This window comes from Anabrus simplex, chromosome 1 (assembly GCF_040414725.1).
Source record: "Anabrus simplex isolate iqAnaSimp1 chromosome 1, ASM4041472v1, whole genome shotgun sequence".
NCBI classification, from domain to species: domain Eukaryota; kingdom Metazoa; phylum Arthropoda; class Insecta; order Orthoptera; family Tettigoniidae; genus Anabrus; species Anabrus simplex.
The window spans coordinates 1253128812-1253144108 of record NC_090265.1 but is presented as its reverse complement, the minus strand read 5'-3'; the positions used below and the strand labels follow the sequence as shown (position 1 = coordinate 1253144108).

The 15297-nt window shown below is 39.2% G+C and overlaps 1 protein-coding gene across 1 annotated transcript in view; it reads left to right on the top strand.

Annotated features, from left to right (window-relative positions):
• The first annotated feature begins 7462 nt into the window (after positions 1-7462).
• Positions 7463-15297, top strand: part of MED1 (Mediator complex subunit 1) — a 143895-nt gene continuing 136060 nt past the window's right edge. Inside the window, exon 1 of the mRNA XM_067137654.2 lies at positions 7463-7788. Within this exon, the coding sequence (XP_066993755.2) occupies positions 7728-7788 (61 nt within the window). The 5' untranslated portion in view covers positions 7463-7727. The remainder of the gene's footprint in view (positions 7789-15297) is intronic.

Genomic DNA, 15297 nt, shown 5'->3' with positions numbered 1-15297 from the left:
GCGCACTGCATATATATGAAAGAAGTTGAAAATTTTCATCACCATAGACTCAACATCAACAGGACGAGCATCAGCTCCATGTTGCAAAAAGTTATGTAGAATGTGAGCAGGACATCCAACACCTACTATGTTTTCATTCAAGTCTTTTTTGAGAGCAGAGAATACATTCTTCCCTTCCCTGCGTGCAAGGCCTCCAAAATTAACATTGGCATTCTCTGCAGAAAATGCAATGCATCTAGAAGTAATTTTATGCTTTTTGAGAGTATCTGAAATATAGGAGGAAATACATTCAGAACTTTCATTTGGACATGCTTGTAAATCAATAACTTTTATCTGAATGCCATTATTTTTGTAATAAGATAATTGGATGACAATTGGAAACAACTTTAGTGCACCATGATTGCTTGCATCTGTTCCTAGGCCAAAAATGGAACTTTATTGTTAAGAGTTTCAATTATAATATCTGTCGAGTGAGGAGCAATAACATGATTTAATATGGCTTCTGTTTTAGTTCTTGCACAGGTCAGTTTTTGTGCTACTTCAGAACTTAAGAACATACTCTTATTCAATTTAGCTGTGCAGTCCATTGATTTGTACGACTGGTGATGGAAAACTGTATGAAATGACATTGTAGCTTCTGAGGCTTGAACTTTTTTATCATCTGGTGAATATTTGGGAGTGACAAATGATAACATTGAACATGATAATGACCTAGTTCTCACCGTCTTTTTGTGTTTTTCACTATTAACGTGTCTTTCCAAGTCACCAACACCTTTGTATCCGACATTAACATAACTATCACACACTGCACATATCGCATCACTTTCACTGCGTCCGTGAGTAAAGCAAGGATACTTATGTTTTAGTTTATCCGTAAATGTACACTGTCTTTTTTTAGATTCACTCCTTTCAGGTTGCAAAGATGACATACCGGTACGTAATAGGATGCAATGAGATTAATATTTCACTCCGCTCGCTGCATACTCGCACTATAATTTACGGCGACAACAAGATAACCAAACACGATAGCTGCAAATCATATGGTAAGCACATGCAAACTGTAGCTCTTAACACTTCTGGTTTCTCTCAATATAAACGTGGAAATGAAGCGCGTTGATTGGTCGATCGATGCCTGGACTTCGAGTTCAATAGATCAAATATTAGTATTACTTATTTCCACCCTCGGAAGTAGCGCCCTGAGCACATGAAGTTGATGTACGATAAAATAACATGCTGTCTTCAGCCTAAAACCTAAGCGAGCAATCTGTAACGAAAAATGCCGGACAGGTCGATAAATTAGAAATGCCGGCCGGACAAAACCAAAATGATTGAAAAGCAGGACATGTCCGGCAAAAGCCGGACGGTTGGTAACCATACCCCCGGGGTGTCCAAGGGAGCTTCTGTTTGCTCTAATAAGTAGGAAATTGCTTGTAATGTACTCCTGCCTTTCCTGAATCCAAATTGACATTCAGGTATTTGATTGTCGATAATTTCCAGTAGTCTTTCATTTAGAACTTACGTGAACATCTTGAACGTAGCACTTTCCAATACCACTCCCCTGTATGAGTCCGGGCTTGTAGTACTTCATTTCCCTTTATAGAGCATTGTTGCTGTTCTCCAGCTTTCGGGTATCTGTCCTAATTCCATGTATTTGTTCATTAGATCTACCCATAGATCTCGCATAATAGCCATAGATTCCTTCAGGTGCTCGATGTAGATATTGTCTGGTCCCGCTGCCTCTTTATTTTTTCCCTCCTTAATCGCCCGCCTTACTTTCTCCTTCATTATTGGATCATATGCGTGCACCTGTTGTATTATTGGTTCATATACTTGACCTTTCTGTTGCTGGTTTAGAATTTTTCTGAAGTGGTTTTCCCATGCCTCTATTGGTACTTCTCCTGTAGTGGGTGAGTTCCTCTTCCTTAGGGTCAGCCCTCACGTCCTCTGCCTGTTTCCTTGCTTCTCTCTCCATATGGTCGGCTCTTTTCTGTTGTAGTAGACGTTTGTATTCTCTTCTTCTCTCAGCGTAGAATGTTAGGTCCGCCTGCTGTTTAGATGTTTGGCTCTGAATAGTGTTCTTACTGTTTCCTTTCTCTTTCTGTGGCACTCCTGGTCGAACCATATTTGTGCTCGCCTTGTCCTCCTTTCCATGGTGGCTATTTGCATTTTTTGGATTTTTCTAAAGGCTTCATCTAATTTTCCCTTTTTGATAAGGTCCCTTGCCTTCTTTATTTCTCCCGTGCTATTATTCAGCATTTCGAGATCCAGTTTCCTCGAGTATTTGAATCCCTCCTTGTCTTTGTTTGTTTAGTTTCCATTTGAAACAGTGTTATAATTGGGATATGCTTCCTTATGGGTGCCTCTGAGGAGGTCCACAGTCCTTCCTGCTTCTTTAATTGTAGCCTGTTCCCTCTGTAGAAGACAAGGTCGATTGTGCTAGTTCCATTTGGGGCTATGTATGTAGGTACATGTTTGTTGTTTGCCATTTTAAAACCTTACTCTTCTAAAGCTTCCATAAGGAGGTCTGTCTTACTGCAGGTTTTGTCAGTTCTGCAGTTGAAATCCCCAGTGATAATTACATTTTCCTCGTTTCTTGTTTGTTCTGTTACCTTGGATACCGTTTCTATGATGTTTCCCGTTGGTTCGCCCGGTGGGATGTATATTCCTATGAGTGACTATTGTAGTCCTAATTATTACCATATTCTCTTCTTTAGAAGTACCCTCGAGGTTTCCCAAATTGCCTTTATAGTAGCATGTGACTCCTCCTGCTGGCCTCCCAGCTGTCGGTGTTGCCAATGCGTGCACTGCGTAGAATGACTGCAGATTCAGTGGTTCTGTAAGATATGTCTCGGTCAGTATCGCTCCGTCCATGTCCTTTAATGTACTTTCCTGTATGTATGGCAATGCATTCCTTAATCCTTCGATGTTCCAAAGAAGTATTTTTTATGGGTTTATTCAAGTGATCCTCCCTTTTCCTCATCTCTTCGTGGGTGTCCCCTCCGAAACTGAAATCTCCTCACAAATACTCCCTTCGGCCAGAAACCCGGATTCTCCACGTCAGCATGATTCTTGAATGGTATTCCCACATTAAACCCTTTGTAGTTCCCCTTGGTATTGAGATCCTCACACGATGTACCCTCTGTGGTTGCATTTTATTAAGGAAGTGCATAAGAGATTCACTGGTGGTACTCTTCTTCAGTCGTCCCATATATAACCAAGTAGTCCTTTCTCCTGCTTGTAGGTCTTCGTCCTCTTTCGTCCCTACTATTATTGTTGGTCGTGGTGAGATCGGTTCTTTTCCCTTCCTTTTCACCTTTTGCGTCAATTGACTCGTATTTCCTTTTCCCTCTGCATCTTCTTCCTTCATCCGTTTGTCTGCTACTCGTTCTTCTGTCCTATTCTCGTATGCATTCGGTTTAGTCATCCTATTACCTTCTGTTCCTCCTCCGTTGTTATCCTTTGTTTCTACTGGTTTAGCTTTTGGGATTCCTTGCGTCACTTGTGGTCTTTGCTTATTCAGTGTTTTTCCTATTTTTTCTATCGATGCTCCTAGCTGGTTTTGCAGGAAATCCATAATTGAGTCCACTTTCTGAGACAGCTCCTCCATCTTCTTTTCTTCTTTGTCCCTTTTCTTGATTAGCTGGCGCTTTCATGTCTCGCACATCCACAACAGTTTGCTGTTTTTTCGTCTCAATATGTCAAACTCCCCTATAGTCATGCCTGCGCACTCTTTGTGGTGCCATTTCTCACATATACCGTCACAATAGATATATCGTCATCTCCGACCTTCTTATCGCATGTTGCACATGGAACCTGGTTTCCTTTTGCACCTGTCATTTCGTTTCTTGAAGTTCTAACTACTTTGTAGTTCCAATGTGGCTTTTTGTTATCTAGTAAGCCATGATTTCAAAGTTTCAAATTTTAACAGTCACTGTCGATTGTTGACGGTTCCCCTACGCGTCTTACTGCGCCCTCCGCTCCTCCCAGCGCAATGAATCTAAATCTATGTAAGCGAAGTACGGTATGTTGTCTATCACCACATGGCACACTTTAGGTGATACTTACTCAAGTGATCATTTTCCCATTGTTATTTCATATGGTGTAGACCGAGCTATTTCCTCACCTTCGCATTTATTTGACAATAACGTTGTTCGTCCGTAACGGAGATTTAAACCGCAGTTATAAACGGCATATCTTGAGGATAATTTACGACGAATACCTGACAACTTTTTCTCTTATCAATCGTTACTTCAGATTCTAAAAGGTTATATTATTCTCCATCACCCCATAATAGCAACCCCCACTCCAACTTATAGGCGCCCTCCGAAAGTTAAATGGTAGGACGAGGAATGCCATTTACTGATACAAACTCGTAAGCGTTTGTTCTACCAATATAGGCAACACTCCGCACCTCAAAATTATTTCCGGCTCAAGCATCATATAGCACACACTCGAAAGGTTTTGCACACAAAACGTCGTCTAGCTTGGCGAGAGTTTATGTCTTCCCTTACTCGTCAAGTTTCTATCACAACTTTGTGGAATGCTATCTGGGCGATTATGCAGTTGTAATTAGACAATCAGCGCGTAATGAATGGCAAGATGAATGGAGACAGACTGCACAAGTCAAAGGTACCTTTTATTATCATCTACAAACATCTATACCGGTAAAACCATGGTTTATGAGAGGATTATATTCCAAAAGACATATCACTGACATCATTAGGTTACGTTTTAATCATGCCCTTACACTCCTATATGAATTTCGGTTCCATTTAACGCAGGATTCAAACTGTTCGTGTGGTACAAGTAATGGAGATGCGAATCATCTACTTTTTCAGTGTCCTCTATATGCCAATCCGCGTAGGAAATTTATTAGTAGTCTCATGCGACTCAAGCAGGTTTTTCCAACCAGTGTTTCTTGTTTGCTATGTAACCCTTCTGTTGAGATCATTAGAGTCATAAATACGTTTTTGGATGAAGCAAATATAGTGTTATAAATTTCTATGTAGTGTATGGCGGATCATATTCATACGCTTCTAGTTCCATTGGGGTGATTCATCATATTTGTGGAGTATCCAGTGAGAGTGATATAGTGGAATACAGTAGAGTGTGTCCCTTTCAAAGAAGCGGTTTTTTCATGGATTGAAGCGTTCATTTGTACCAGTGTTATTTAGCAAGTAAGGGATTATAGACTGGGTGAAATATCTTCGAAAAAAGCCCAAACAGCACCACCACCACCACCAACAACAACAACAACAACTATCGATTGTTCACCCTGTTCACATCAACAATGGCTCGCAACGGCTAATGGACAGCGCAACACTACTATACAACACTACTGAGATGCTGTCACTGTCATTCAGTCTCAGAGCTCCAAGGCGAAGATGATAAAGGTAGCTCACTGTATTCTTTACTCCCGTGTTTGTCTACAATTTTACCAAGTTGTCTTTGACTTATTTTTTAATTCAGTTCAGATTTATCGGACATTGGTTCATTGATGTGGGTTAAATGGCTGCATTGGAATAGTCATTTTTTGTAGTAGCGTTTGGTAGTGTACAGCCATTTGAGTACGGTCAAATACAGTAGAGATAATACGCGACACTTCCGGATTTCGCCTTGCTAAAATGGGAGAAATATCGACGGTGGCGGTCCTAGTGACTTGACCTGAACAAATCGCGCTAAATTCAAATATCAATGGAAATATATATACGGAAATGGATAAATAAATTACGTCTAGAAAGAAAGTGTTATTGAGATATTAACTTCGAAGTTGCTAAAGCAATTCTGGATAAATGAATGAAGAATTATTTAAAAGGTTATTATTCAAAGACTAAAATTAGACATATAAACAAGAAGTGAAATGGACTGGTGTGAAATGGCTTGATCCTTCATTTATGCATTACTTTTTTAGCTTTAACATTCCTGCCTGAACTCTTACGATTGGTTTTGTCTTTTTTCTCATTTAAAAACATTGTATCATCACATTAAGACACTTGTCAATAAAAATATCGGCACATTCCTTACACATATGATGCAATGAATTAACATTTAATAGCTGGAGAATTTTCCTCTTAACATGAAGCCTGCTAACAGAAAGATATTCCTTACACCTATGATGCAATGAATTAACATTTAATAATAATAATAATGTTTTTTGTTTTACGTCACACTAACTACTCTTTTACGGTTTTCGGAGACGCCGAGGTGCTGGAATTTAGTCCCGCAGGAGTTCTTTTACGTGCCAATAAATCTACCGACACGAGGCTGACGTATTTGAGCACCTCCAAATACCACCGGACTGAGCCAGGATCGAACCTGCCAAGTTGGAGTCAGAAGGCCAGCGCCTTAACCGTCTGAGCCACTCAGCCCGGCGAATTAACATTTAATAGCTGGACAATTTTCCTCCTAACATGAAGCCTACTAACAGAAAGATAATCTATAAAATCCCGGCTTTAATCTGAGAAGAGGGATAAAGAAGGAAAAGTATGAAAATGTTGTCGATAGTAATGCATAAAGGAATATTTACGTACAATTAGAGCAAAAATGTAACATACCCTTGGCTGTATTGTCGAGGATTTCTAAAAGTCGCTGGCCTGGAAATGATCTGAACAGATCTTATAATTCTTATATAAGCGTAACGTCCCTTCTTTCTTGTACACCTTATCCAAATCGCTTCTGTGACATTTCAAAACCCACAGATCACACCTGCAACAACACATCGGCATTGAAGATTAACTGCTGCACTATAGAATAAAATATGCGTATTACATTTTATGCCAGTTAAAATATGGGTCGAGCAGGTCAGAAGATTATGAAGTACTATAAAAATCTCTGTCACTGGAAGAATATATATGCAAACACATTATTACTTACATGTTCTTGTCACGAGGGAACCTGAAGAACCACCGCGCATTTTTCTCTACTTCGTAATTACTGTAGCCAAACAAAGCACATATCTTTCCCCTCATGTTGAGAGGAGATATCAAGAAATGACACACACTACTATTTATTTATGTCAACTCACTGAAAACGCATAAATAATACCATAAACTTCACACAAAAATACACGTGCTCTTATGAGAGAATCAGTACTGTTCAGGTCTATCCGCTAGAGTGAGCTCCGGCAGCTGTCCCTCGATATCTCGCTCAGTGTCGCGTATTCACTCTACTGTATTTGGTACGGTCGAGATATCTCGCAGGTAACGGTACTGTGCGAAATTGAATTAGAAGCAGTGGAAGAGGAAGTGGAGGACGAAGAAAATTACATCAAAAATCAAATGATAGAAATAAAAACGAATAAGTAATAATATCTTTAGCTTTCTTTAAATATGAAAAATGGGATTTTGTCACACTGAATTTGGTAGCGGTAAAAATGATGGCAATTGGGAGTAAAATTCGTATTCCTTGAACTTGCCCGTGTCACCTCCAAAGAATAATTAATAGCTACCAACAGTACCAACGCCCCAAATCAGGCGTTCAAATAGGATCGGGGGCACGGTGGTCTCGTTGTGCCGTGTGATAAAAATGACAGTTGTATATTTTGAACACGAATAAGAAATAATGCGAATATGTACAGCGAAATCCTATCTGGACATGCGACTAGAGTGTAGTGAAACAATAGTTAAGTGTTGACGAACGTGTGTGTGTGTGTAAATGTGAGGATACCTGGCATCTGGCATGTGTGTTGATTCAGTAATCAAATTTCTCTGTAATTATTGGACTCGAGGATGTCATCGGTTTATGGAGTAAAAGGATATCCAGATGGAGCACCAAATCAGAAAAACAGTGGTATGTAGTCTTGTTCGGGCTGTTACATATTGCGAGTTTTTATGACTATAAAATCATTTCTGCCTTCCTTTCTAATATATTAGATACTGTATAGAAGCATGTGAAGGATCTCTTCATTCCAGTTAAAGAAAACAATTCTGCCCGTTCAAATTTCGTGACATAGCCGTACTTTTCTGTGAGATTTGTACCGAACCTAACCTAACCTAACCTGACGGACTGTAACCTGTTAGTTGTACTTGTCCACGTTGTAACTTACCTCATGAGGGTGTAATTCACAACCTTGCATGTAATATGATTTACATTAATGCAGAATTGACGACCATTGGTTTTTCCGAAACTGTCAGCACACATGTTTCCTAACCTGTAAGTAATGTTATCCAGGTCTGTGGCTGAATAACAGCATGCTGGCCTTGTTTGGAAGGTCTCAGGTTTAATGCCAGGTAGGGCTCCATGATTTAATTGCGGTGTTGGTAAGTGGTTCGCACCTTGGCATCATAGAAAAATAATGTTTTATGATAGGCCTTCGTGAAATGACTTAGGGGAGAGATCCTTCCTTGATGATTGCCAGTGACCCATAACCCGCCCCTCCAAAAATATTCTTACCTATTTATATAGAAGAATTAAAACTGAACAGCATGAAAGTACAAAATGCATCCCCCTCTTTTTGTTTCTTTTGGTCAGCTGTCCAGCTGTGATTAGCTGTCATGAAGCCAGTGTTGATATTGTCTCTGATAGGGCTCACATGGTGTGTGGCCATAGGTTTACCACATTTGGTAAAAATAAAAAATTGAAGAATCCCTGAGGTATCCGAGAGGAAAGCTCCATGTGACTTTCGTGGACTATACCAAGGCATTTGACTTCATAAGCAGGTCCATGATAATAGAAAAACTTGAAGGGTACATAGGGGAAAACTACATCGCAAAATTATTAGGAATATACTTGGACATAACCTGGTACAGATAGACGACAGTGTTGACCAATCCAGACTACTAGAACAGAAAAATGGCTTTAAAAGGAGATCCACTTAGCCCGCTATCTATATAGCCTACGGTATATAAAGTAAGAGTTTTGTCTGTACATTGCTCAGAATTTGAAAAGAATGGTATTTCTGTATTGGTCATATCCAAAGTAACAAGGAAATGCACTTTTTACTTTTCCGTAATTTCTGTCTGTCTGTCTGTCTGTATGTATATACACGCATCACGAGAAAACGGCTGAAGAGAATTTCATGAAAATAAGTAGTAAATTCGGCGGATGAGCCACTACAATCTAGGCTATAAATCATTTTACTCACACTGAGTGAAATGGTAGTTTAGGGGAAGGCCTAAAATTTAATTCTCAAATATTTACATTATTAGTGGTCCTGTCAGTAAATACTACATAACTGAAGTTATATAGAATTAAATTTCCGATCATTTATGTCTTATACATTTTTACCTACCGGCTATGAACACAGATATTCATTAATTTGTACGTTTGTTGCCAAGTCCAATTCAACGGCAAGCCACGAGATAATGGGCTTACAGAATTTAATAAAAATCGGTATATAGAGTCGGGGAATAAGAAACTACAGTCTAAGCTATAAACAATTTTATTCACCCTGGATGAAATTGCAGTTTAGCGGAAGGCGCCTAAAATTTAATTTTTAAATATCTATGTTATTGGTCCTATCGAAAGGTACTACATAACAAAAGTTATAGAGAATACAATTTCTGATCATTTAAGCTTTATGAGTTTTACCATACCGACTATGATGAGTGGTATTTCAGAATCGGAAGAAAACTAAATGTGAAAGGCTAATATATCGAAAGCGCATAAGATTTAGCAACAATGACATTACATTGACCATTGTTTGTTGTGATGTTGTTTGTCTCTTATGCTGCCACTCAACTACGATAGATGGGATTACTGCTGCGTACCGAGTATAACAACCTGACTGAATATTGGCGGCAAATAGCTGGGGAGTGAGAAAACTTTCTTCTTTAGCATGCCATTCCTCTGGTTCATACATTTTCTGATACTGCTGGTACATAACACTCTGGTTCATCATAGTATTCCAGCTATTTGATCCCTACTCTGACACGCTTTTTTGAATGAGCAGTATGCTTACTTAAGGCAGTGGCTCAGTGGTCTAGAATTACAATTTAGGCCTATTCCAAATTATAGTACCACAATTCACTAATAAACTCAAAATTCAACTTTGAAAAGAGCCGTTTCTTAAGACGGGCTTCTTCCTCTTCATTTTTGTTAAATTCTACATTCATTTCATTCCAAATTAGCAGTGAAGAGGGGGTTTCTCCTCTGGATTGGAGGAAAAATTTTTACGCCACCAGTGTAGTGAATTAAGATTTCACGACTCATCAGGTACTCCTAGGAAAGAGGTTAGTAAAAGGGCATAGGTTTTGCCTTGGGACTCTCCACTATTCGACACTCCCCCCCCCCAAAGAAAGACGGAGAGTGTTCACGTATCTCGGCTGTGTGCGGGTTGGTCATTCCAGCTCTGGAACTTTGGACTGTTAGATCGGCAGCATAGTACTGTTCGTTAAAAGTGAGAAAATGTGTGGTTTTTCATTTGATCGAGTATTTCATATGAAGCATTGCTTTTAATCACGCCATTCCTACTGACGTTATTGTACTGACCTATGTTTATTTCAGTTGGGAAAATCACTAAGACCGTCTTTCTGAGGATGTCAAAGGCAGGTGGACAGCGCGTGTCTGCCATTATAATAAAAAATCCCCAACCTGATTGTGGCTGATGGTAGGGAGGCAGGCCTACCATTACAATGAAAATTCCCTAACCCAGTTTTCATATGAGAAAAGACGTTTGGTGACTTCCCCATCGCGTTTCTAGGGTAACGTTGAGAGCTATGCAATTTAATACAATCTTGCTCACAACTTGTACACTACCTAACCTAGAATTCTGTATACAATGTAGAATTCCGTAGTGAAGCACGGGTACATCAGCTAGTTATTCAATATAGCCACATCAGATGTCACCAAATACATCAAAGCGGGCGTTAAAATACTGGCCTACGACATGGTTCTTATGTCACCTGACATAACAAAACTTCAAGAAGGCCTTGACCAACTGGAAAAGTGGGCCACCAGAAATGAACTGCAACTTAACGAAAAGAAAATCGTGACAATGACGTTCAGGAAAGGAGGCAGATCAGCAGCCAGTGACAAGATCACATACAAGAATGAGCCATTAGCAATCGTCCCACACTTTAAATATCTAGGGATCACCTTGCAGACTTATGGAACTTTTTTCACGATGCATGTCAAAGAAAGAATAACAGTCGCAACCTTAGCCATGACTACTGTAGAAAATTACCAATGTTCTTGCTGGGCAACCGTAGTGGAAATATTTAAATTGAAAATTACCCCCCCTAATAACATATGCCGTGGCATTAATTTGGGAGCATCTTACCAAAAGCAATCTGGTAGATATAGAAAAAGTGAAAGCCAAATTCTAAAAAAAAAATTGTATATCAAAGTACACCCGATTGCGCGTGGTATATTTGCTGGCAAGGGAAAATTTTTTCATAAAAGATCCCTGCCTACAACTGAAACTACCCTCTACATCGGCATATCAGAATTTGCTCATAGACCTTCAGAGAAAAAGGGAAGAAATATGGTTGGAGTTCTACTCTACAGACGCTATGTTAAAAAGCGAATGAAAAAAGCCCGGATATGAACTTAGACACGTAATCACACGATTTGCTGTTCACGGATTTCACCACCGGATACGCAGCAGAGCCAACTACCATGAACCAAACGAATTACACTGTTTAACATGCAAATTGTATGGGAAAAGCTGTGAGAGGTACCATGCAATGTCATGCAGGAAAAGATTAGTGTCACTGACTAAATTCTGTCTCGATGAAAATGAGAGCTAAAATTTTCTTTGCGCATTGTGCGAATCTTTTCTCTATTATTAATAAAAGGAGCACAGATTTGGTGGCTCCACCATTTTGTACTTGCAGCCAGCACATTTTAGACCTGTTTGGTGCATTAATAAACGTAAGCCATTGATCATTAATTCACATTTGGTCCAGTGTTCTTGCTAATCTCTTGTTGTGAAACATTGGCTCCTTAAGCGTCAAATTCCTTTCGTAAGGCTTTTGTCTACAGCTGCGGCACATACGGTCCAAATGGCAGGAAAAAAAAGAGGTCCTTTAGTTCCTGTAACCTACCTAAATGTTTGCCACAGGTTAATTTCTGTCTTGAAACAGTGGCCCATTTGGGGCCACACTCCCTTTGAGGGACCCTTTTTTATGGTTGCGATGTATACTGTCTGCATGGCAAGAAAAAAGTAATTTAGTAGCTCTAACCTGTCATTCGTGTTTGTCACAGGCCAGTGTGTAATGTGCTGAAATTGGCTGCGAGGTCGTTGTAGCATCCACCATATTGGATCTGTAACCTATGTCTTGCAAACTGGCAACTATTTACCTTAAATCAAATGTAGTTTATTCGTATGGTTCGCAGACTCAGATGATGCGACTGCTCGTACATTTCTCTTGCATAACTTGCATATACCCCGTTCTTCCATTACACTTCAGAACCTTGTATGGCGGATGCCACCCAACTTCCACAAAGCCCTGCCTTAGAAAGCCTGCATCTTGCTATCATAGTCAAAAAGATTTGTCTACTTCCTGGCCTTATCTCATTTACTTGGGGCCAAAACTGTGCGTTGATAAAGTCCAGTTTATGCATGGATGCCTTTCCTGATGATAACCCAATGTGGAGAGATGTCTTCACTATTGCCTGTTTCTGGGGTTGCTTTGTAGTGTGATGTATGCGAATGAAAACTTGTATTAAGATGAACACAAACATCTAGTCCCCGTGTCAGAGGAATTAACCAGATTTGACTGGGCAAGTTGGCCGTGTGGTTAGGGCTGCGCAGCTGTAAGCTTGCATCCAGGAGATAGTGGGTCGGCGGCCCTGAAGATGTTTTCCCGTGGTTTCCCTTTTTTACACCAGGCAAATGTTGGGGCTTTACCTTAATTAAGGTCATGGCCGCTTCTTTCCCAATCCTACACCTTTCCTATCCCATCGTTGCCATAAGACCTACAGTATCTGTGTCTGTGTGATGTAAAGCAAATTGTAAAAAAAAAAAACAAGAAAAAACCAACATACTTGTTTAAAATCTCCAGCTCAGCTGGGAATTGAACCGAAGGCCACTCCGTTGACCATTCAGCCAAAGAGCTGTACAGCCATATAGATTATTATTATTAATGTTAACATATTACAGTCGAACCTCTCTCCTGTGTGAACACCATCGGTTCCATGAAAAAAAGTCTGTTACAAGATGTGTCCACTGAAACAAAGTTGTACCTTAAGTATAAAAGTACATCCCTATATTTATTATTCTAAATCATTTCTAAATATTTGCCTGGGAGATATTAAAAGGGATTTTAAAGCCTTTACAAACATAACAGCTTTGGGAAGTAATCATTCGGCTGTGTCTGTGAATTTTGTACATTTTTTGTTATCGGTACTACAATATTCACAAAAAGGGAATTGATATGGTTAAATAGTTCCATTGTTTTATTCCCATACTCATGATCCAGTTTGACATACAAATTCATTCATTCAGATTATTTGCAATTTCTCATGCATTTTCTTTTTGTAACATTGGCTCACTCGCTGTGTTTCTTTGCTCGAACATACTTCAACAACTTCTTCTTCTTCACCAAAACTGGGTACTCTTTGAGGGCTGGACAAGAAGTTATACAGTGAAACTTTCAGAATAGTAGACTATCAATTAATAGGATTCTCATTTATTAGCAGTAAATCCCTTGGTCATTTATCTGCCACCCAGTTATATGGTTTTCTACGGTTTCCCATTTCAACTCACTAGTAATTTATTACCAATGCCCAAATGTACTGCACAAATTTTGTTATAACATATTCTATAGATGAACATATTACAATGCTATTATTATTAAAATCAAACAGTTGTACCGGCTCACAAGTGTTCAGATCAAGACTGGTTTTTGGACACTGAGGTCCATCAACGTTCACTTATGCGAAAATTGAGTCCTACTTTCTTTTCACTCCTCAATTCCTGTTGCCCTCTCACTCACTTAAAATTTCATTTTTATTCTTCATAGTTGTGTTTTGAGTTTTCCCACATTTAAATTTTTCAACAAGCTTTCACACTGAAAGCCCCTTTGCACTGTCTGATAAATACATTTTTTCTTGTCTCGAAATCTAAACATGTTTGCCCTTGTGGTTGAAATGCTTCAGTAGTTCTGTCTCAAAAATTAGTGCATGTAAGTTAAGTCTCTTAACCACACCCAGGAAACTGGAGTTGGGAAATGTTGATGATGATGAAGTTAAGTCTCTTCCTTTTCAAGTGTAATCGATCTTACCAGTGACAGTCTGAGTCATGAATAAACCTGGATTTGTAGATACTAAAGTTTTTATTATAGTTGCCTAAAATAGGTTCCTTCTAAATGTGAAAAGAATATTTTCTAAAAATATATTTTAGGCAGCTTCAATTTTACGTATTTTATTAGGCATTTATCAATTAAAGTGTAACTTCCGGTTAGGGTCGTGCAGCTGTGAGCTTGCATCCGGGAGATAGTGGGTTCAAACCCCACTGTCGGCAGCCCTGAAGATGTTTTTCCGTGGTTTCTCATTTTCACACCAGGCAGATGCCGGGGGTGTTCCTTAATTAAGGCCACGGCTGCTTCCTTCCCACTCTTAGGCCTTTCCTGTCCCATCGTCGCCATAAGACCTATCTGTGTCGGTGTGACATAAAACAAATAGAAAAAAAAAAAACAATTCATATTGCTAAATTGATTAGGCCCTATCACTCTTTATAGTCCTAAAACAAATTTCATCACCTCTTTGCTACAAAAGTCACAGAATATAATTTTACTCTCATATGTGAAGTTGGTAAACTTCTGTTACAACCATTTAATTAAAGACTGAGATAGTGGGCTCGAACCCCACTGTCTGCAGTCCTGAAGATGTTTTTCTCTGTGGTTTCCCATCTTCACACCAGGCAAATCTTGGGGCCTTAATTAGGGCCCTGGCCGCTTCCTTCCCACTCTTAGGCCTTTCCTATCCCATCGTCGCCAAAAGGCCTATCTATGTCGGTGCAACGTAAAGAAAATTCTCAAAAAAAAATTCTAATGAAAGATGACTTGGAAGATGACAGTTTCTTGTTTTCAGCAGGTCATTGGACACTAGTGATACAGACTAGGCAGATGTTCTGCGAAAGGTCCTTAAGAACTTCTGGAACGTATGGTTTACAGCTTCCTGATTTTAAAAATTTGTTTGAAAAGTATTTCAAGACTGTACTGTTCAAGATTTTAAGAATTTGTTTGAAAAGTACTTCAAGAATGTACTGTTCAAGATACTTGATACAAGTCTGCAAATATTTTAGTTTCTCAGAATAAATTAAAAGTATTTTAAAATCAAAGAGGAATTATAGGAATATAGGCAAATATAGGTTCTAACATCAATTTAAGCATTTTTAGGCACTATAGGACCACC